The sequence below is a fragment of the Lactuca virosa genome, chromosome 2, assembly GCF_052849685.1.
Source record: "Lactuca virosa cultivar CGN04683 chromosome 2, Lactuca_virosa_CGN04683_v6, whole genome shotgun sequence".
Lineage (NCBI taxonomy): Eukaryota > Viridiplantae > Streptophyta > Magnoliopsida > Asterales > Asteraceae > Lactuca > Lactuca virosa.
This window is the reverse complement of record NC_136427.1, coordinates 203208710-203229765: the sequence shown is the minus strand read 5'-3', so window position 1 is coordinate 203229765 and position 21056 is coordinate 203208710. Positions and strand designations below refer to the sequence as shown.

Here is a 21056-nt window from a genome sequence, read left to right as displayed (position 1 = left end):
TGTTTTGTTATCTATTAATTAATTTTATGCGTTTGGAATATATAAAATGTGGGAATTTATAAGTTTGCAATGGATACCGATGGAAACACACATATCAAAGTTCCAGCATAAATGTGACTGAAATGTCCATTGCTAATTGCCTTGTTCGGTTTGGTCGTCCTTTTGACCTTACCCCATAGGAACTTGTTACATGATCCCTACAACAATGTCCGTTAGGATTAAGGACTTGGACAAACACAAACATAATAATAAAGACATAGAATAATAAAGAACACAAGGATTTAATGAGGTTCATTTGATCAAAGTAATCTAGCTACATTCATAAATGAACTAGAGAAATTTTATTGATAATCTTAATACACATTTTCTGCATTATGATTATAATATTACTGACATATCAAATCTTTTTTGGATTGGGGCCTATAGCCTTATGACATCACCAACATGAGCTAGCACATGATAACAGACTTGGTCTCCAAGTTACTAGGTCAAACCGAAGTTCAAAGTCTAGGACTACTTCTGATCATTGAAGTCCAAATTAAGCATGATGTATACCGAATGCAAAGCTCATGTGATGAGCTTTGCTCTCTGCGGCTAAGCTTCGGTGTTTGTGTTTGGCTTCAATCCAAGTCTTCATACTTAGCCTCTTAACTTCATCAAAAGCTTTACTTTTTTTATGCTAACCTCTTTTGTAGTATATATCTTTGCTCTTGAAGCTTCACCCACCCAACAACTTTGCCAAGCGGTTTCACCTTTACAATCGAAGCTTTGTAGTAGCAAATTCACCCGAACCCTTGGATTCTACAATGTGAACTGCTCCAAGATAATTTTATTCACGGGCGTTTCCCTCAACCCTACAAAAGGGCCAACTCCCCTTGACCTCCACCCACTCGTTCAAGAGAGGGACCCATGCTTGGTCTCCGTGCTGACAATGAGGCCAAATGGAGAATCATATTCCACAACTTAATAATCTTCCACTTGAAGATTGATCAACCAATCTGCTTCCACCCAAGTTGTGTAACACCCATCTCTTTCTCAATGGTTACTTCCTTAGTAAACATGATTGTTGGGTTCTTCGTACCATGATCTTCTTTGGATTTAGAGTATAATCACTTATCAATTCTATGATAAAGTGGTACCTCATATTGATGTATTTTGTTCAATCTTTCGTGAAAAACTGCATTATTCTCCAAGTGTACTGCACTTGTTTATCATAATGTACGACACAATCTTCTTGTCCCATGCTCAAATTCAAGGGGAAGTTTTTCATGCAAATGAGCTCCTCTCTAGCTTATGATATAGTCATATACTCTACTTCAGTTGTTAAAAGAGAATCTATCTTTTGTAATTTAGATATCCAACTGATGGTTATTACCCTTATTGCAAAGACATAACATGTTGTGCTCTTTCCATAATCCACACAACCTAATAAGACAGCCTCAATGAAGCCTTCTAGGACAACCTCCTGCCTTTCGAAACATAAGGCTACGTCTGAAGTTCCTTTCAAGTAGAATAGAAACCACTTGACTCCTTCTCAATGCTCCTTCCCCATATTTGACATAAATCTACTAACAAATCTCATTGTGTGATCAATGTCTAGTCTAGTTCATACCATCACATGCATTAAACTACTAACTGTTGAGGCGTAGTTAACCTTTGCTATTTTTGTTGTCTTCTTCTGTCTTCTGGTATTGCTTTTTGGAGAGTTTCAAATAACTCATACGAGGTTTAATTTTCATCTTAGCAACTGCCATGCTAAACTTATTTAATAATTTTTTAATGTACTTTTGTTAGGAAAGTTTTAGAGTACCTATAGCCTTATCCCTGATAATGCTCATGCCAAGATTCTTCTTAGCAGCTCCTAAGTCTTTCATCTCAAATTCTTTAGACAACCATTTCTTCAACTTGTTGATCTATTACATGTTAGGTCCAACCACCAACATGTCATCAACATATAGTAAGAGGATGATGTAATAAAATTTGAACTTCTTCAGGTCGCAACAATGATCATTCTCACATCTCATGTACAAATTCCTCTTCATGAAATCATCAAACTTCCAAGTACCATTGTCTTAATGCTTGCCTCAATCAATACATGCTTTTATTCAACTTCCGCACCAACTTTTCTTTTTCAAGAATCTAAAAACCTTATAGTTGTTCCATATAGTTATCTTCATCAAGGACACCATCGAAGAAATATGTCATCATGTCCGGCTAATTGTGATGTAAATCTTATGTAGCAAAAATTCCAATAACCATTCAGATTGTGTTCATCTTCACAAATGGTTAGAAAATTTCATTGTAATCAATTCTTGCCTTTTGGGACCCTTTTACTTGTGCATCTTTCTCCCATCAATCTCATCATTGGCCCAGAACATGCATTTGTTCTAAAGTGCCTTCTTCCTAGCCGGTAACTTGACTAAGGATCAAGTCTTTTTCTTGTCAAATGAGCTCAACTCAACCTTTATATCTCTATTCCACTATATGGAGCCTTTCATCCATAATGATTCCTAATAAGATTATGGTTCTCCATTTTTAGATAGTAATAATAAATTTGTTGATGGAGAATATATATGAGTGGATATCTCCTTTCTCCAAGTGATCTTCAGGGAGTTTCCGAGGATGTGTTTTTAGTGGCTTTTCTTCTACTATCTTTAGCTTTGCTCCCACTCACTCCAGTTGCTCCAAGCATATATGAGCTTCTACTAGTTGTAGAACCTTCGCATACTTTTAGGTTCTAGAAGCCTTTACAAAGTCTTTTTCCGAACTCCCATCTAACATCACTTGATCTCTATATTCAGATTTCTTGCTTCTACTGAAGGTAGCAGTGAGAGATTATCTTTATAAAGTGCATTGTCATTTAAACTTCTAAAAAATAGTACTCGAAAAACTGTAAAACTGATCATAGTATTTAACGTGGTTCGGTCGATGTGACCTACGTCTATGGGTGAACAAGAGCAATGTAATTTTATTAAACTTCCAAGAAAAATTACAACCACTCACAAAAGGGTGCACTTCACTTGAGCACAATCTCTTTTGCTGACAAACTACACTAAAAGACAGGTTATCAACCTCATAATGATTGCTCTCTTGAAATCTGTCCCCTCATACATGTACGTATCTAGCATAAATGTTGATGGAGATGGGAGTGACTATTTATAAACAAGCATAAGGATATAATTCTGGTGGTCCATGCACATCCATAGCTAGGACCTAAATGGAACAAGCCAATCATGGGACGTTATATATGAAATTGCTTCTAGAATCTTCAACCTTGAGGGATGTGCATGGACACCTGCCATGCACCTTGGTATATTCAACAACTCCCCCAAAAGGACATACCAGCGCATTTAAGATCAATGAGTGCATTTTCTAGGACTTGGAGCTCATTTAGAAGCAAGCAACATATTTACAAGGTCATGGACACATTTACCTTGAGTTGGAGCGCATGCAGGAAGCTTCATCGCATTATCCAGTAAGAGAAGCACATTCAACAACTGTTGTAGCGCATTTAGGAGGGCTACAACACATTCTCATTAGGAGGAGTGCATGCTCCAAGTGATCGATCACTTCGTGAAGTGCCAACTCACATTTCCAAGTGCCCGATCAGCAACAACCAGAGAGCATTAAGGAGGGTTACTTCCTATTTCCACATATATGGTTTTATGCCAAGGGATTTAGGGCTTTAATTGTTTATGATGGTTTAGGTTTAATTCCTATTAGTAGGGGTGAGCATTTGGACCTGTAGATCGGACCGGACCAAACCGGACCTTTTTTTGGACCTCTGGCCAGTTCTCGGTTCTAGGATTTGAGCAAAATCGGTCTGGTTTTTTTACCGGTCCGGACCGGCCGGTTCCGGGTAAAAACCGGTTTTGGACCGGTTTATTTTAAAAAAATTTGTATTCTGTGAAATTATTTAAACAAACATATCTCATTCGTTTTAAGTCGGATTGGCATGTGATTTTTTCCAACATGTAATTTAGAGTCTGTAGATAATTTTAGACTATAATTTTCTTGTTTTTGGTGTTATATTCGATGAGTTACAATCCTTCAAAATGAGATATCAAAGATGAAATATTTCAGCTTTTCGGCAACAAATTCAAACTTTTATATTTTGTGAAATTATTTAAACAAGCATATCTCATTCGTTTTAATTCAGATTGGCATGCGGTTTTTTTCAACGTATAACTTAGAGTTTGTAGATGATTTTAGACTATAATTATGTTTTTGGTGTTATATTTAATGAGTTACAATCCTTCAACGATGAGATATCAAAGTTGAAATATTTCAGTTTTTCAACAAGAAATTAAACTTTTGTATTTTGTGAAATTCTTTAAACAAGCACATCTCATTCGTTTTAAGTCGGATTGACATGCGGGGTTTTCCAACGTGTGATTTAGAGTTTGTAGATGATTTTAGACTATAATTTTGTTGTTTTGATGTTATATTCAATGAGTTACAATCCTTCAAAGATGAGATGTCAAAGCTGAAATATTTCATATTTTCAGCAAGAAATTTCAACTTTTGTATTTTGTGAAATTCTTTAAACAATAATATCTCATTCGTTTTAAGTCGGATTGACATACGGTTTATTCCAACGTGTAATTTAGAGTTTGTAGATGATTTTAATCTATTGTTTTGTTGTTTTTGGTGTTATATTCAATGAGTTACAATCCTTCAAATATGAGATATTAAAGCTGAAATATTTCAGCTTTTTAGTAAGAAATTTAAACTTTTGTAGTCTGTGAAATTCTTTAAACAAACATACCTCATTCTTTTATGTCGGATTGACATGCGGTTTTTTCAACATGTAATTAGAGTTTGTATATGATTTTAGACTATAATTTTGTTGTTTTTGGTGTTATATTCAATGAGTTACAATCTTTCAAACAAATGGTATAAAGTATAAACAATCAAAGTTTGACCGGTCCAAATGGCACAAGAAACGAAAACGTATTCATTTTTACGAGTTGTACCGTATCAAACCCAAAAAAGTATTTATTTTAACGAGTTGTAACATATCAAACCCAACAACATATTTGTTTTAACGAGTTGTATCAAACCCAAAAATACGTTTTAACAAGTTGTACCGTATGCATGTAAAGTTGTACCGGTCCAAACGGGTCCAAGAACCGAAATACCCGGACCTGGACCCGAACATGGACCTGGGCCCCATAAGTCTCATCCGATCCGGTCCACGGTCCACAATATTATTCGAAACCAGTCCTGTCAAAGAGTCGGTCCGGTCCGGTCCAAATGCTCGCCCCTACCTGTTAGAGCTTGGATTCCTCCTTTTATGATATTTGGGTTTTTAAAATTTTCCTCCTCAAGAATGGTGCTTTGGAGATTAATTCGACGAGTTGCAAAGAAGATATGATGAATACGAGTTTTCCGGCTAGACTACAAGGGAGTGGGGTAGTGAAAGGACACAAGGTGGGGAAAGATATAAGGGAATGTAGTGGGGCCATTTATATTTTAAAAATTATTAATAAAGGGAAAAAGAGGAAAAACATCAAAAAAAGGTAAAAAAAAGTCATTTTAAAAGGGTGTTTGGATAAGTTAGCTTATAGTTTATTGATATGTTCATAATTAGTCATATATTTTGTATGGAATATTAATACTTTTTGGCTAATTTATTGCAATTATGGAACAAAAGATGCTTAATTACGTTTAAATTATATTTCCAGTTCATAAGAAGTGCTCGGAAGCAAAAGGAAGCAAAAGAAAGCAGGAGGAGCTATCAGGAGCTTGGGAATCAAAGAAAGAAGAAAAGAGCCAAAAAACAAGAAGGACTCGGCGAGTTGACCCTTGACTCGACAAGTTCCCACAAACATTCTCGAAGCAGAAGAGTCCTTGCCTTGCCGTACACGGGGATTTAATGAGAGACTCGACGAGTCAGTCCCTGGACTCGACGAGTCGCTTCTAATCTATAAAAAGGGGCTTTCAGATCGATACCCGGTTTTTCAAAGAAACCCTTGGAGGATACTTTTCGATTGAAGGACTGCTGGAGCGTAGGAAGTCAAGGAATCAAGTCTACATTCAATCTTAAAGAGGATTAAGGCAAAAATCAAGTTTACTCTTACCCAATCTCTTGTCTAAACCATGTTTTTATTAGTAGATTTCGTTTGTGACTTTGATTTTTCTGTAATCATGAGCTAAGACTATTTTCTTCTGTTTAGGAAAGATAAAGTTTGTGATTATGTGTTGATTTTATGATTTGGATTATTCTTATTTGGTGATTTGTTTTGCTAAGCTTGTTAAAGACCCTTATGTGTTAATTATGACTATTTTCTGTTAATTAACCTGTAATTAAGTTGCATGACCATCTCTTAATTGCTAATCTCCTATGATTTATGTGAAAACATTGTTATATGCCTAGGAATAGCGAACCTGAAACTAGGGTTAATAGAGAATAGGAAAATTAACGTGTGAGCTTGTGTGACGAACCATCAGCAAGAGGTTAATTGAAGGACCAATTTAGTTATCCACTACAAGTCTTACTTAACCTGAATAAATAAACTAGGAAATTCATTAATTTAGACAACTGGCCACTGCTTAGATTAATTTGTTTTCTAAGGACTAGTAATAGCGAACGTGAACCTAATCCCCTTAATCGGTAGCCAAAGAAGACTTAATCCATTGCACTTTTCATAAAATCAAACATAGGATCAAATGAGTCAAACCTAAATAGAAGTCTCCTTTACCATTGAATTTAGTTGATTTTTACTCTTTAGTTGTTATTTGTTTTGTTTAAGTTTTAGTTAGATATTTAAGTTTTCTAGTCTTGCAAAACTAGAGAAAACCCCTTCTTTTATTATTTGTTTTTAGATAGTATTAGTAGTTAGTTTAAAATTTACCGTTCCCTGAGTTCGATACCCTACTTACTAAAAAACTATACCACCAATTGACAGGTACACTGCCTATTGTGTGTCAAATTTACATTAGAAAAGTAGGATTAAAACTAGTTGACTTTACACACATCAAGTTTTTGGCGCCGTTGTCGGGGAACGGTTCTAAAATTTAATTTGATTACTAGTGTTATCGATCCTTTGTGTGAGATCCTTCTTGCACAAAGTTACTGCTTTAGTAAATTAGTTATTAGGAAAAATTTGAAATTTTTATGTTTTAGGATTTTTGATTGAATTTTTTCTGTTTTAGCCTTGAACTCGCCGAGTGCATTCGAAGCTACTCGGCGAGTCCATAGCTGATTTCCATTTTCATTTTTAATTCAATTTTTGTTCTTTTTACGCGTGTTTTCTATTTTGTTTGCAGTTCGTATATGACCAGAGGAGGAGTCACACCTTTGATTCCACCACTTGAAGACCCGGAAGCAACCTTGAAGAAAAACAAAGGCAAAACCGTAGGAGAAACCACAACATCAAAGAATTCGCCATTAAAGAATCTAAAATCTGTTTTTAGTAAGAAAAAGGACAAGAAAGCGGGTGAATCCAGCAACTTTTCAGAGGCGGATGAAGACCCGAACAAGGACGATATCGTGTACGAATCCGAAAAAGAAGAAAGTGAATCCAAAGGAGGAAGCGACATAGAGGGCGAACTAGCTAACACCATGGCTAACATCGATGAAGTTCCCATGGGAGAATGGAAGAAAAGGATGCGTGACGACACCGGCCCGGGGCTTGTACAACCCGCGATTCCCGCAACTGCCACCTTTGAACTCAAAGGCCACATACTAGCACAACTTAAGGAGATTCCATTATATGGGAAAGATCATGAGGACGCATACAAGCACTTAGATGAGGTCAGTGACATAGTCGACTACTTCAACGTCCCCAATGTGGCTCGCGACACCGTTCTGCTTCGTATGCTACCAGTCACGTTTAAGGGAGCTGCGAAAGACTGGCTCAAATCACTCCGTCCAAGATCCATTACCACTTGGGCCAAGATGAAGGAAGAATTCATTGATCAATTTTGCCCTCCTTCAAAGATAGCCAAGTTGAAGAAAGCCATAGCAAACTTTGAGCAACAACCTGGAGAGTCCTTATACGAGGCGTGGGAGAGATACAAAGGTTTACTAAGGAATTGCCCACATCATGATCTTAATAGCCAACAAGAAGTCTCCATTTTCTATGATGGAGTGAATGTGACCACAAGACAACTTCTTGACTCACAAAGACCGCTCACGAAGAAAGCACCCCCGGTGATAAAGCAACTAATTGAAGAATTCTCTAAACACTCTAGAGAATATCATAACCCAAGGAATGAACCAAGTCGGGGGGTGGTGAATTCTATTACTGATGATATGATAGCAATGATGGCAAAATTGGAAAGCATGGATCGAAGAATGACTAATATGGACCAATCCATCCATCCCATTAGAGTGGGCTGTGAAAACTGTAGAGGGCCTCACCTTACTAAAGACTGCGACCTTGACGAGAACGGGAACCGGAAAGTACAAGTGTGCTACTCAAGTGGTGATAGGTACGATGACAATTGGCGAAAACCCAAGAAGGAATGGCTCCCGTATGATGAGTACAAAAAGGCAAAGGATGAAAAGTACAAACAAAAAGATAGGGGATTTTATCAAAAGGAGGAACCGGTGCAAGAAAAGAAATCAGATTTTGAAGACATGCTCACGAGATTTGCAGCTGCATCCGAAAAGAGACACAATGATACCGATGCTGCAATTAAAGAACAACGAAATATGTTAAGAGAGCATCAAACCATGATGATAGATCAACAAGCCATGCTTAGGAATCAGCAAGCATCTATTCTGAACATTGAAAAACAACTAGGCCAACTTGCACTACAAATAAACGAGAGACAACCGGGTGGACTTCCTAGTAATACCAAAAATAATCCGAGAGGTGCACATATAAATATCGTGACGACTAGGAGTGGGAAGATTATTACTCCTCTGACCCCCATTCAGAAAGAAGATCCAAAACTGGTGCAAGAAGAGGCAGAAAAGCAGAAATCACTGAAACCCGACACGACTCGTCGAGTCGAAGACACGGACTCGACGAGTCCACCACCTGAATTGAAAAAGGAGCCTCCTGTTAAACCTTATCAACCTCCATTACCTTTTCCAGGCCGAGCTAGACAAGAGAAGCATGATGTTGATTATCAAAAGTTCCTGGAACACATCAAAGCCCTTCAAATTAATATGCCCTTCATCGAGGCGGTTGCACAAATGCCCAAGTAAGCCAAATTCTTAAAGGAACTCCTCACAAATAGAAAGAAGATGGAAGAAGTAAAGGAGGTAGTTCTAAATGAAAATTGTTCAGCCGCCATGTTGAACAAAGTGCCTAAGAAGAGAGGTGACCCGGGTAGTTTGACATTGCCTTGTCAATTCGGAAATTTGGCAACTATACACGCATTAGCGGATTCGGGGGCAAGTGTAAATCTCATGCCATATTCGTTCTTTAATAAATTAAACCTTCCGGAGCCAAGGCCAATTCGAATGGCAATACACTTAGCTAATAAAACGGTGACATTTCCAAGGGGAATATGCGCGGACCTATTGGTAAAAGTTGATAAGTTCGTGTTTCCAGCGGACTTTATAGTACTAGACATGGAAGCGGATCCTCAAGTCCCGATCATACTTGGAAGACCTTTCCTCAACACCGCGAGTGCTATAGTAGATATGCGAGATTCCAAACTCACCCTTAAGGTGGGGGACGAATCAGTTACATTTGGGGTTGATCAAGCAATGAAGCATGCAATGTTTAGTGATGATACGACATTCTCCGTAGATATGTTGGACGAACTAATAGAAGATTGGAAAGAATACAAGTCGAGCAACTCCACCATTACTTTTGAAGAAGATTTTGACGCTTAAAGGTACCTGAAAGAGATAGAGAGACTGCTAGAAGAGGCCGACTACAATAATTTAATCATAAGTGCAAAACGCTCGACTCGCCGAGTCGACACCCCAGACTCGACGAGTCCATACGGGAAATCGTGATCAAATGAGGACTTTAACCTGGACTCGACGTGTCACCTGTCTCGACTCGCCGTGTCCAGTGTGCAAAACACAAAAACAGATCTTAAAACTTTACCTGATCATTTGGAGTATGCATTTCTTGAAGATGGTGATCAAAAACCAGTAATTATAGCTTCTGACCTCTCCAGATCTGAAAAAGAAGAGTTAGTCCATGTCTTAAAGAAAATAAAGAATGACATTGCATGGAATATCACCGATATCAAAGGAATAAGCCCCTCTTATTGCTCTCACAAGATCAACCTGGAAGAAGGAGCAAAGCCGGTAGTGCAACATCAAAGGCGATTGAACCCGAACATGCAAGAAGTGGTCAAGAAGGAAGTAGTCAAGCTTTTAGACACGGGGATCATTTATTCTATTTCCGACAGTCCATGGGTTAGTCCCGTTCAAGTGGTGCCCAAGAAAGGCGGGATGACGGTTGATCAAGTGTGCATCGATTATCGAAAGCTAAACGATGACATTCGTAAAGACCATTTTCCCTTACCTTTTATAGATCAAATGCTTGAAAGATTATCCGGCCATAGCTATTACTGTTTTTTAGACGGATTTTCGGGTTACTTTCATATACGCATAGACCCAATTGATCAAGAAAAGACTACTTTCACTTGCCCAAGTGGGACTTTTGCCTATTGCCGCATGCCTTTTGGGTTATGCAATGCACCTGCGACCTTTCAAAGATGCATGACGACAATATTCCACGACATGGTGGAAAAGTTTATGGAAGTATTTATGGACGATTTTTCTGTTTTCGGATCTTCCTTTCATGATTGTCTTGCTAACCTTGACATGATGCTTGCTAGGTGCGAAAAAACCGATTTAGTTCTCAATTGGGAAAAATGTCACTTTATGGTTAAAGAGGGTATAGTCTTGGGTCACAAGGTATCCAAAGCGGGAATTGAGGTGGATCGGGCAAAAACTGATACAATTGCTAAATTATCTCCACCAACTAATGTAAAGGGCATTAGGAGTTTTTTAGGTCACGCGGGTTTTACCGCCGTTTTATAAAAGATTTTTCTAAAATAACTAGACCTCTAACTTAATTACTTTTAAAAGATGCACCATTTAATTTTACTAAAGAGTGTCTAGAGGCTTTTGAAATTTTGAAAGAAAAATTGACTAATGCCCCGATCATTATTGCCCCGAATTGGAAATTGCCTTTTGAAATAATGTGTGACGCAAGCGACTTTGCATTAGGAGCCGTACATGGCCAAAGGGTTGATAAGCACTTTCGACCCATTTATTATGCAAGCAAGACTTTGAATCCGACCCAAGAAAATTACACCACAGCCGAAAAGGAATTACTAGCCGTGGTGTATGCTTTTGACAAATTCCGCCATTATCTTATTTTATCTAAAACCATTGTTTTCACTGACCACTCTGCTATCAAGTACTTGTTTGCCAAGCAGGATGCGAAGCCTAGATTGATTCGATGGGTACTTTTATTACAAGAATTTGACATCGAGATCAAGGATAAAAAGGGAATGGAGAATGTTGCGGCTGATCATCTTTCTAGATTAGAAAATCCAGAAAGGGAAGATGAAGACAACATGGATATTGGAGATAGCTTCCCGGAAGAATATTTGATGATGATTGTATGGTATGCAGACATTGCAAATTATTTGGCTGGCAATTACCTTCCAAAAGGCCTTACCCATCAACAAAAGAAAAAATTCTTTTCCGAAATTAAATATTATTTTTGGGATGAGCCTTATCTTTTTAGAAGCTGTGCGGATGGAATCATAAGAAGATGTGTTTTTGGCAAGGAAAGTCGCGACATATTAGAGCATTGCCACAGTGGACCAGCAGGAGGACATCATGGAGTACAATACACTGCTAAAAAAGTGTTTGATGCGGGATTTTATTGGCCTACTATTTTCAAAGACGTGGCTTCTTACATAAAGGAGTGTGATGCTTGCCAAAGAAAGGGCAATATATCGACAAGGAATGAAATGCCCCAATTGAATATTCAAGTTTGTGAAAGCTTTAATGTATGGGGTGTAGATTTCATGGGACCATTTCCTTCATCCAAAGGCAACAAATATATCCTAGTGGCGGTGGATTATGGGTCAAAGTGGGCGGAAGCACAAGCATTACTAACCAATGATGCAAGAGTGGTGGTGAAATTCTTAAAGAAATTATTTTCAAGATTTGGAGTGCCTAAAGCGTTAATTAGTGATCGGGGAACCCACTTTGCTAATGATCAACTAGCAAAGGTGTTGCAAAAATATGGGGTACGCCATAGATTTTCAACACCTTACCATCCACAATCAAATGGGCAAACCGAAATTACAAATAGGGCACTAAAACGAATATTGGAAAAATCGGTGGGGAATAATAGAAAAGATTGGGCAGACAAGTTGGATGATGCACTTTGGGCATTTAGAACCGCATTCAAAACACCCCTTGGAACCACGCCTTATAAACTAGTGTATGGTAAAAATTGTCATCTACCCGTGGAACTTGAACACAAAGCCTATTGGGCTTTGAAAACATGCAATTTTGAGCCACATGAGTTGCGTGCAAATCGACTTTTGCAAATGAATGCATTGGAAGAATTGAGGAATGAGTCTTATTCTAACTCATTAATTTATAAGGATAAGATCAAAAGATGGCATGATGCAAGGTTGAAAGGAAATAAAGAGTTTGAGGAAGGACAAAAAATGCTATTATACAATTCAAGACTTCAACTTTCTCCGGGAAAATTACGCACTCGTTGGACCGGGCCTTTCTCAGTTAAGCATGTCTATCCTTATGGTGTGATTGAGTTATGGAGCAAAGACGGATCGAGCTTTAAAGTCAATGGGAATCAGGTTAAGAGATACGAAGAAAGAATGCCACAAGACGAGAGAATTGAAGAAGATTTGGACTTAGAAGAAACCACAGCAACGTAGCACGGAAAAGAGTCCAACTAAAGACTCCTCAAAAAGAAGCGTTTGGCGGGAGGCAACCCGTTACGAGAGTTTGCTTTCTTTTCCTTTTCTCATTTTATTTTTCGTTTTTATTTTTCGATTTTCTTAGGATTTTTCTATCCAATTCTTCCTAATTGTCTACATATGATTGCTTGAGGACAAGCAAGGCCTGAGTGTGGGGTGTGGTGTTAATATTTTAAGATATGTTTTTAAGAAAAGTGAAGTTTTTAGAAAAAATTTCAAACAACTTAACAGACTCGCCGAGTTAGGCCACCTACTCGACAAGTCCTTATGTATCTAGGAAAATGGACCCGCGACATGACACGTCGAGTCGGTACCCTTACTCGACATGTCGCTATTATTTACTAAAAAAAATAATTTTACAATTCGGTAAAATTAGGGTTTTAACCCTAATTGAAAGATCATTCTCATTCCACACAACAGCCGCCTCTACACGTCGTGCCAAACTCTCTCAAGCTTTCATCTTCATTCTTCTCTTGATCTCTCCAAAATCTTCACACAAGGTAACAATTTTCACTCCTAATTCTGTTAAAGGTTCAACCTTTAGATGTTATATGGTCTTAATTTCTGAAAAAACCCGTTTTTGAAAATACATGATTTCTAGGGTTCTTAAATTTGACATGTTTTGTTAGTTTTTGATCGAAATGGTTATGAATTAGTGTTTAGGATACCTTCATGGACAAACCCCTAAGATAAATTTAGAGTTTACATGACTCAATATAGATCGAACCACAACAGAATCCGATTTGTTCATCGGACACGCCGTGTCTGTCACTGAATCGACGAGTCGAGTCGTGTTTGTCAGAATTTATGTTTTGATATTTTCTGTATTTCGTGGTTTGTTTGTGTTGTTTGTGTTATTTTGCAGGAGCATGTCTTTCAGAAGGGGTCAAAGCTCTCGTGGGAACCAAGAATCCCATCCTTAGTTAAACTTTCCACGGATCAATTCCGAATCGACTATGAGGAAGTGGAGGAAGAGGTTGGAAGAGCTGAAAAAGAAGGAAATCAATGTCCCGAATGCAATTGATTGGGAGTGGACGAGTGCGTTATGAGGAAGAATTAGCCTCTTATTTGGTTAAGACATTCACGCATAATGGGGTGTCAATAACCTGTGATGGATGGAACCGGTTATTCAGAATTCAAGAACCAGTGTACCAGGAATTGTGCTGGGAATTTTTCTCCACCATTACTTTTCGTGGAGGAAACGATTATTATAGTCCGGGGAATATTGCATTTTGTCTCAGTGGGGAATACCACCATTGTAGTATGGTGGAGCTGGCTTGGAGGTTGGGAATTTATGACCAACAATTGGTCAACACTGGTGCATTTCGTACTTTTCTTGAACATTGTCACCAAGTTTTTTCGGAGAGTGTCAAGGGTCCTATTTGGTGGAGCACTACTGCTAACAAGGTTTACAACCCCAAGTCTGCTAAAGAGGGGAGCATTAGATCACCCACCCACCGGCTAATTCATCGCCTCATCGCAAGCACGATCAATATGCGGAAAGATGATGACAAGGTTCCTAACCTTGATGTGTTTTATTTGTGGAGTATTATTACTCCAAATATTTTTTGCAGTCTCCCATATTGCATGTCATCCTATTTAGCTGAAGGAGCAGTCAAGGACAGGAAGACTTCCAAAATCAATGGCGGGATGTTTGTGACCTGCCTAGCAAGGTCGTATGGATTGATGAACGCAGGGGCGTGGGATATGTTGACAGAGGTTCCGATCCCTCCTTTTAATCCCATTCTTTTTAGAAGAGCAAGAATTATTGAAGATTATGGAGGGGGCCACTATGTTATTCCTCATGATGATCCGGTGATAGCACCCGAGGAGCCGGGTAGGCGAGTGAGAATATGCCAAAGAGAAGACCATGATGAACCACCGGTAATCCCGGTTGATGATGAAGTACCAATGGATCGGTACAATGTTGAGATGCGTCGGTTACAAGATGATTTGGCTAGAGGGATCAATTTTAGTAACCAATCACACATTCAATTGTTTAATCACTTCCAACTTCCGCACATTGATGGAGGGAACTATTCGTATATTCACACATGGGAGGAGCGGATAGACGCGAGAAGAAGTGGAGCAAGCGGAAGCGGAGCGCGGGATGATGATGTAGATGATGATGAGGAGGAAGAAGAAGATTCAATGAATTTTTTTATTTTTATTTGGTTGTGTTGAAAACAATTTTTATTTTTTTGTTTTTGTTTGTTTTTGTTTGAACAAGTAGCTTAGGATTTGCTTTCGGTGTGTTTTTCTTTTATTACATGGTTTGTTCAGAACTTGGAAAAAGGGTTTGCACACAAAGGGTCTCGAGAGTGATAGAAGTATCAAGTATAGGCGAGAGAGAAAATGGAGTCCGAGTTTAGAGTCCGGTCAAGAAAAGAGTTGGAAATTGTCTAAATACTGAAGGAAAAAATGGGAGAGTCTCAAGTGATCAGTTTCCAAACACATCAGAATCAACTTTGGAGCAGAATATAAAAATTTCCACCCAGCGATGGACTCGCCGAGTGCACTTACTGACTCGACGAGTCCCAGTGTAATTTCACGAATTCTGCCTTTTCGCGTTACAACTCGGCGAGTCACATACGACACTCGACGAGTTGATACGTATTTCACCTCTCAAGCTTATGATTTGATGATTATTTCACACGGCGATTGGTTGTACTTATAAAGATCAATTCCTGAAGATTTCCGAGAGTCTTTCCTGCAATTTTTTTAGAGCTATGAACCACACGAGATATGACGCCCAAGGCATGGATGAGCTGTTCCCATGCCAAAGTCAGCTGAAGATGGAGCTCAAAAGAAGAAATATCAACCTCGCCACTACTATCCCAGGGGAGTTTGTTCCAATTCCCTCTTTACTTTTGTGTTTTTCTTTATCATGCATAACATGCAATGGGGACATTGCATGAATTAAGTGTGGGGTAGGGGTTTGGTTACATTAGATAACTTAGGATCTTAATTTAGGCTTATTTTAAAAAAAATTTGCATTAAAATTGCTAGGATTAATTCAGAAAATTATGGTAAAAGCAATTAGGATTCATGCTAGTATTATATATTATGATTCTATAAAGACCCAAATGTTTAGTTGAGCCAATATATGTTATAATGCATTTGTGGCCTCCCCTATTCTAGTGAAATCATGGGACAAAAACACAACCTCGCTTAGTTTGAGGGATGCAATATGTTTAGCATCGTGTACTTGAAATCTATCTAGGAAGATTTGTATCTTAACCAATAAGGGTTGAAGTTAAGCACCCCTGCATAAGCATCTAGGTTTTGAGTGAAAAAAAAAAGTGAGATATACATGAAAAAAAAGAGAGAAATTACCAAAAAGTTGAAGAATTTTTGGAGCTATCAAGTTTAAAGTTTAAAGATCAAAGATCAAAGATCAAAAATTATGAAGAAATTCAAACGTTGAAGATACCGAAAATCACACAAAAAGGTGATGAATTCAAAGTGCAAATTGAAGATCAAATATCAAAGAAAGTGAAGAATTCAAGAGCTCCATTATGGTATCTAAAAGTTGTAATTCTCTAGACTATGTATGCTTGGGTAGCTTTACAAAAATACCTTGAGGTTAAATTTTTTTTTCTGAGGATTGATTCGGAGGGATGCATAAAATGAGCGTTGTTCAAAAGAAGTGGGCGAGTGTTTATGAGGATTGTGAGTATTTAGAGTATAGGGTGGTTCCTTAGGAAAAATTTAGACACAAATGCATGCATTGAGGTCTTGGCATAATGGCTGGGTTTGATTAGGATTTTTTATGTGATTAAAATTCAGTTTTGCTTGGGGGCAAGCAAAAGTCAAGTGCGGGGTAATTTGATATGTGCATAATTAGTCATATATTTTGTATAGAATATTAATACTTTTTGGCTAATTTATTGCAATTATGGAACAAAAGATGCTTAATTACGTTTAAATTATATTTTCAGTTCATAAGAAGTGCTCGGAAGCAAAAGGAAGCAAAAGAAAGCAGGATGAGCTATCAGGAGCTTGGGAATCAAAGAAAGAAGAAAAGAGCCAAAAAAACAAGGACTCGGCGAGTTGACCCTTGACTCGACGAGTTCCCACGAACATTCTCGAAGCAAAAGAGTCCTTGCCTTGCCGTACACGGGGATTTAATGAGAGACTCGACGAGTCAGTCCCTGGACTCGACGAGTCGCTTCTAATCTATAAAATGGGGCTTTCAGATCGATACCCGGTTTTTCAAAGAAACCCTTGGAGGATACTTTTCGATTGAAGGACTGCTGGAGCGTAGGAAGTCAAGGAATCAAGTCTACATTCAATCTTAAAGAGGATTAAGGCAAAAATCAAGTTTACTCTTACCCAATCTCTTGTCTAAACCATGTTTTTATTAGTAGATTTCGTTTGTGACTTTGATTTTTCTGTAATCAGGAGCTAAGACTATTTTCTTCTGTTTAGGAAAGATAAAGTTTGTGATTATGTGTTGATTTTATGATTTGGATTATTCTTATTTGGTGATTTGTTTTGCTAAGCTTGTTAAAGACCCTTATGTGTTAATTATGACTATTTTCTGTTAATTAACCTGTAATTAAGTTGCATGGCCATCTCTTAATTGCTAATCTCCTATGATTTATGTGAAAACATTGTTATATGCCTAGGAATAGCGAACGTGAAACTAGGGTTAATAGAGAATAGGAAAATTAACGTGTGAGCTTGTGTGCCGAACCATCAGCAAGAGGTTAATTGAAGGACCAATTTAGTTAACCACTACAAGTCTTACTTAACCCGAATAAATAAACTAGGAAATTCATTAATTTAGACAACTGGCCACTGCTTAGATTAATTTGTTTTCTAAGGACTAGTAATAACGAACGTGAACCTAATCCCCTTAATCGGTAGCCAAAGAAGACTTAATCCATTGCAATTTTCATAAAATCAAACATAGGATCAAATGAGTCAAACCTAAACAGAAGTCTCCTTTACCATTGAATTTAGTTGATTTTTACTCTCTAGTTGTTATTTGTTTTGTTCAAAGTTTTAGTTAGATATTTAAGTTTTCTAGTCTTGCAAAACTAGAGAAAACTCCTTCTTTTATTATTTGTTTTTAGATAGTATTAGTAGTTAATTTAAAATTTACCGTTCCCTGAGTTCGATACCCTACTTACTAAAAAACTATACCACCAATTGACAGGTACATTGCCTATTGTGTGTCAAATTTACATTGGAAAAGTAAGATTAAAACTAGTTGACTTTACACACATCACTTATTAGCTTATAGCGGTGTGATAAAACAGCTTTGCAAAAGTGTTTGGATTAGAAATAAGCTATAAGCTATAAGAAAATGGGGGTTGCTTTTTAAAATTAGCTTATTTAGCTTATCCCCACCACAATAAGCTGATTTTTACTGTTTCCTATCCAAACACTTAAACTTAGCGTATAGCGATGGGGATAAACAATAAGCTATAAGCACTCTCTTTTTTCCCTATCCAAACACCCTCTAAATCGATTAGGGACCAAAAGTGTAATAAAATAATATCATAAAGATTTTCCGAGTTAAATATTATTAGAGTTAAATATTACTATTAGAGAGGAAACTTGCCCATTACCCCCAAAACACTAGGACTAAATATTAAAAAAAAAATATTAAATCCTATGCTAATAGGGGTTACTGTTAGTCTTATGTGTAGGAGTGTGGGTCACAAGTCCGGAGTTTAATTTCTTGCTGTTACTATATATATATATATATATATATATATATATATATATATATATATATATATATATATATATATATATATATCAGAATTAAGGTCCTGTTTGTTTACCTTTTAATTGTAAAATTAAGAGGCAATGTCTTAAAAATTCAGATTCAGATCGTTTGTTTGCGTCTTATTTTTTACCTCTTAAAACTAAAAACACCTCTTAATTTTTCAGATACGAAACAGAGTCTAAATTTAAAAATAAAAAAAAAACTGTGTTTCTTGTTTTGCCCTAAACAACACAATCGAACAACCTGCCTCATCTTCTCTTCTTCTTGTGTTTTCTTCCTGCGTCTTCTTCCCCTTTCGCGTCTGCTTCCCTTCGCATCTTCATACTCCGACGACGCCGCCCACCCCAACACCGATGTCGCAGCGCCTTTGCAACGCCGACGCCGCTGCACCTTTGCATCTGCCTTAAACTCGAAAATCAAAAATCGAAAACAGGTTCGTTCTCTCTTCTGAAAATCGATTGCTCTTCTTCTGTTTCTTCCTTCTTTCCCCCCAAATTCGAAAATCAAAAATCGAAATCAGTTCTTATGTTATGCTAATCAGTTTCTGATTTGTTCAATCATAATCTATATTTGATGTTATGCTCGATTTTGATGGTATACGATCGAATTTGAATGTGTTCAATGGATATGATGAAATGTTGCTGTTGAATTTTTGATGTTATGCTTGATTTTGTATATTCAATTTTTTATGTTCAATGTTTTTCTGTTCGCTTATTATGTTGAAATGTTGTTGCAGAAATCATATTTGTGTTTGATGTTATAGTGAAATCATATATGTTCTTGTTGTTATCATGAAATACGCATTAGTTTTGCTAATTGTGTATCTGTTTTGTTGAAGTAGTTGTTGAAAATGTGTATTTGCAATGCTTAACTTGTTGCTAAAACATGCATTTTTTTGTTAATTTGATCAAAGAAATGGGAGAAAAGAAGGATAGGATTAGTTGGAAGGTTGAAGGTGTAGAGAAAACGTTTCTAGAAGCTTGTTTACGTGAAGTTACGGTCAATGGACGGGAAGGGAGTAGTTTGAAAGCACTATCTTGGAGGAATGTAGTTGGAACATTAAAAATTGAACATAACTTTATTGCCGACCAAAAACAAATGAAGAACCGCTATGACTACCTAAAGTCAAAGTTTGGTGCTTTTTTGAAGTTAAAAAACAAAACCGACAATGTGTACGATTCAACAACCAACACCTTCAATCTTTCCAAAGAAGAATGAAAACTAGAATTGAAGGTATTTTGTTTAGTTATAAAAAATATATTATCATGTTTAAATAATAAAATATTTTTTCCAAACAGTCAAACAAACATGTGGATTCTTCAAGACGCACGCCGCTACCGTACCCCGACCTTTGCACACAGTTGTTTGAAGGCACAACTGCGACAAGCATTCATAGTTGGGGGCCAACTTCTACCCTTCCCCGTCCTACTCAAGATTCAAGCCACTATAGTTTGCATGACTTTGACAACGTCGATTGCACTCAACAAGAAACTGTAGGTCTGAGTGATGAGTCCTCTGCTCAATCAAAAAAACAAAAGACTACAGATACGGAAAAAAGTTAAAATAAAAGTAAATATAAGGGTAAAGATTCATCGAATTCAAGATTGCTTGAAAATCGGGGAAGATATTGCAACAGTTGCTAATATATTTGTGGAAAAGCATGCTTCTTCAAATATGGATGCGTGTATGGAAAAGTTGGAGAAGTTAGGATGGGGAATATTTGATCCAAGATATACTACTGTTGTTGCTCTTTTTGGTGAAGATGCGGATAAGAGGCACGTGTGGTTAACCATTGATCCAACTATTTGTGAGAATTGGGTCAAGACTGTTGGAGCACATTATAGAATGTTTCGCTAAGTAGATGTTTTGAATGATTTGATGTTTTTTTTTTCTTTTTTTTTTGGATAAGTATGTTTTGAATGACTTCATGTTTTGAATGATTTGATGGTTTTTTTTGGATAACTAGATGTTTTGACTTGATGTTTTTTATTACTTGATATTTGGTTTGAGCTAGATTTTTATATGACATGTATGACTTGATGTTTTGGATGAATTTTTATGTTATATATTGTTAATATAATTGTTATGTATTTTCAAAATAACATATTGCTTATGGATTCAGATGAAGAAATTGCATTTTTCATTTTACTATGTTGGTATTTGTTGAATCTAGCATCCAATAGAATGGGAAGTGCAATTGATAACGATTCGGAAATGAGTGGTCATCAACATACACAAGAATTGTTACATGGAACTTCTACACAATGTCATGAGTTGATGCGTCTTTCACGTGAAGCGTACGTACTTTTATGCAATCATTTTAGACGAAACAATTGGTTGCAAAGTTGTAGGCATATAAACGTTGAAGAAGAGATGATTATGTTCTTGACAACTATAACACATAATAAATGGTTCAGGA

General features: G+C 37.1%; 1 protein-coding gene and 1 non-coding gene across 2 annotated transcripts; one reads left to right on the top strand and one right to left on the bottom strand.

Moving 5' to 3' along the window:
- Window positions 1–7951: 7951 nt before the first annotated feature.
- Window positions 7952–8058, bottom strand: LOC145162038 (small nucleolar RNA R71). The gene has a single exon (XR_013738893.1). It is a non-coding gene; the product is annotated as a small nucleolar RNA R71 (small nucleolar RNA).
- A 1144-nt stretch (window positions 8059–9202) lies between these two features.
- Window positions 9203–9799, top strand: LOC145158152 (uncharacterized). The gene has a single exon (XM_079077083.1). The coding sequence runs from the start codon at window positions 9203–9205 to the stop codon at window positions 9797–9799; it is 597 nt and encodes a 198-aa protein (XP_078933209.1).
- Window positions 9800–21056: the final 11257 nt, after the last annotated feature.

Coding starts and splice junctions, on each gene's coding strand:
- LOC145158152 (XM_079077083.1), top strand. CDS start 9,203: ATGGAAGAAGTAAAGGAGGTAGTTCTAAATGAAAATTGTTCAGCCGCC.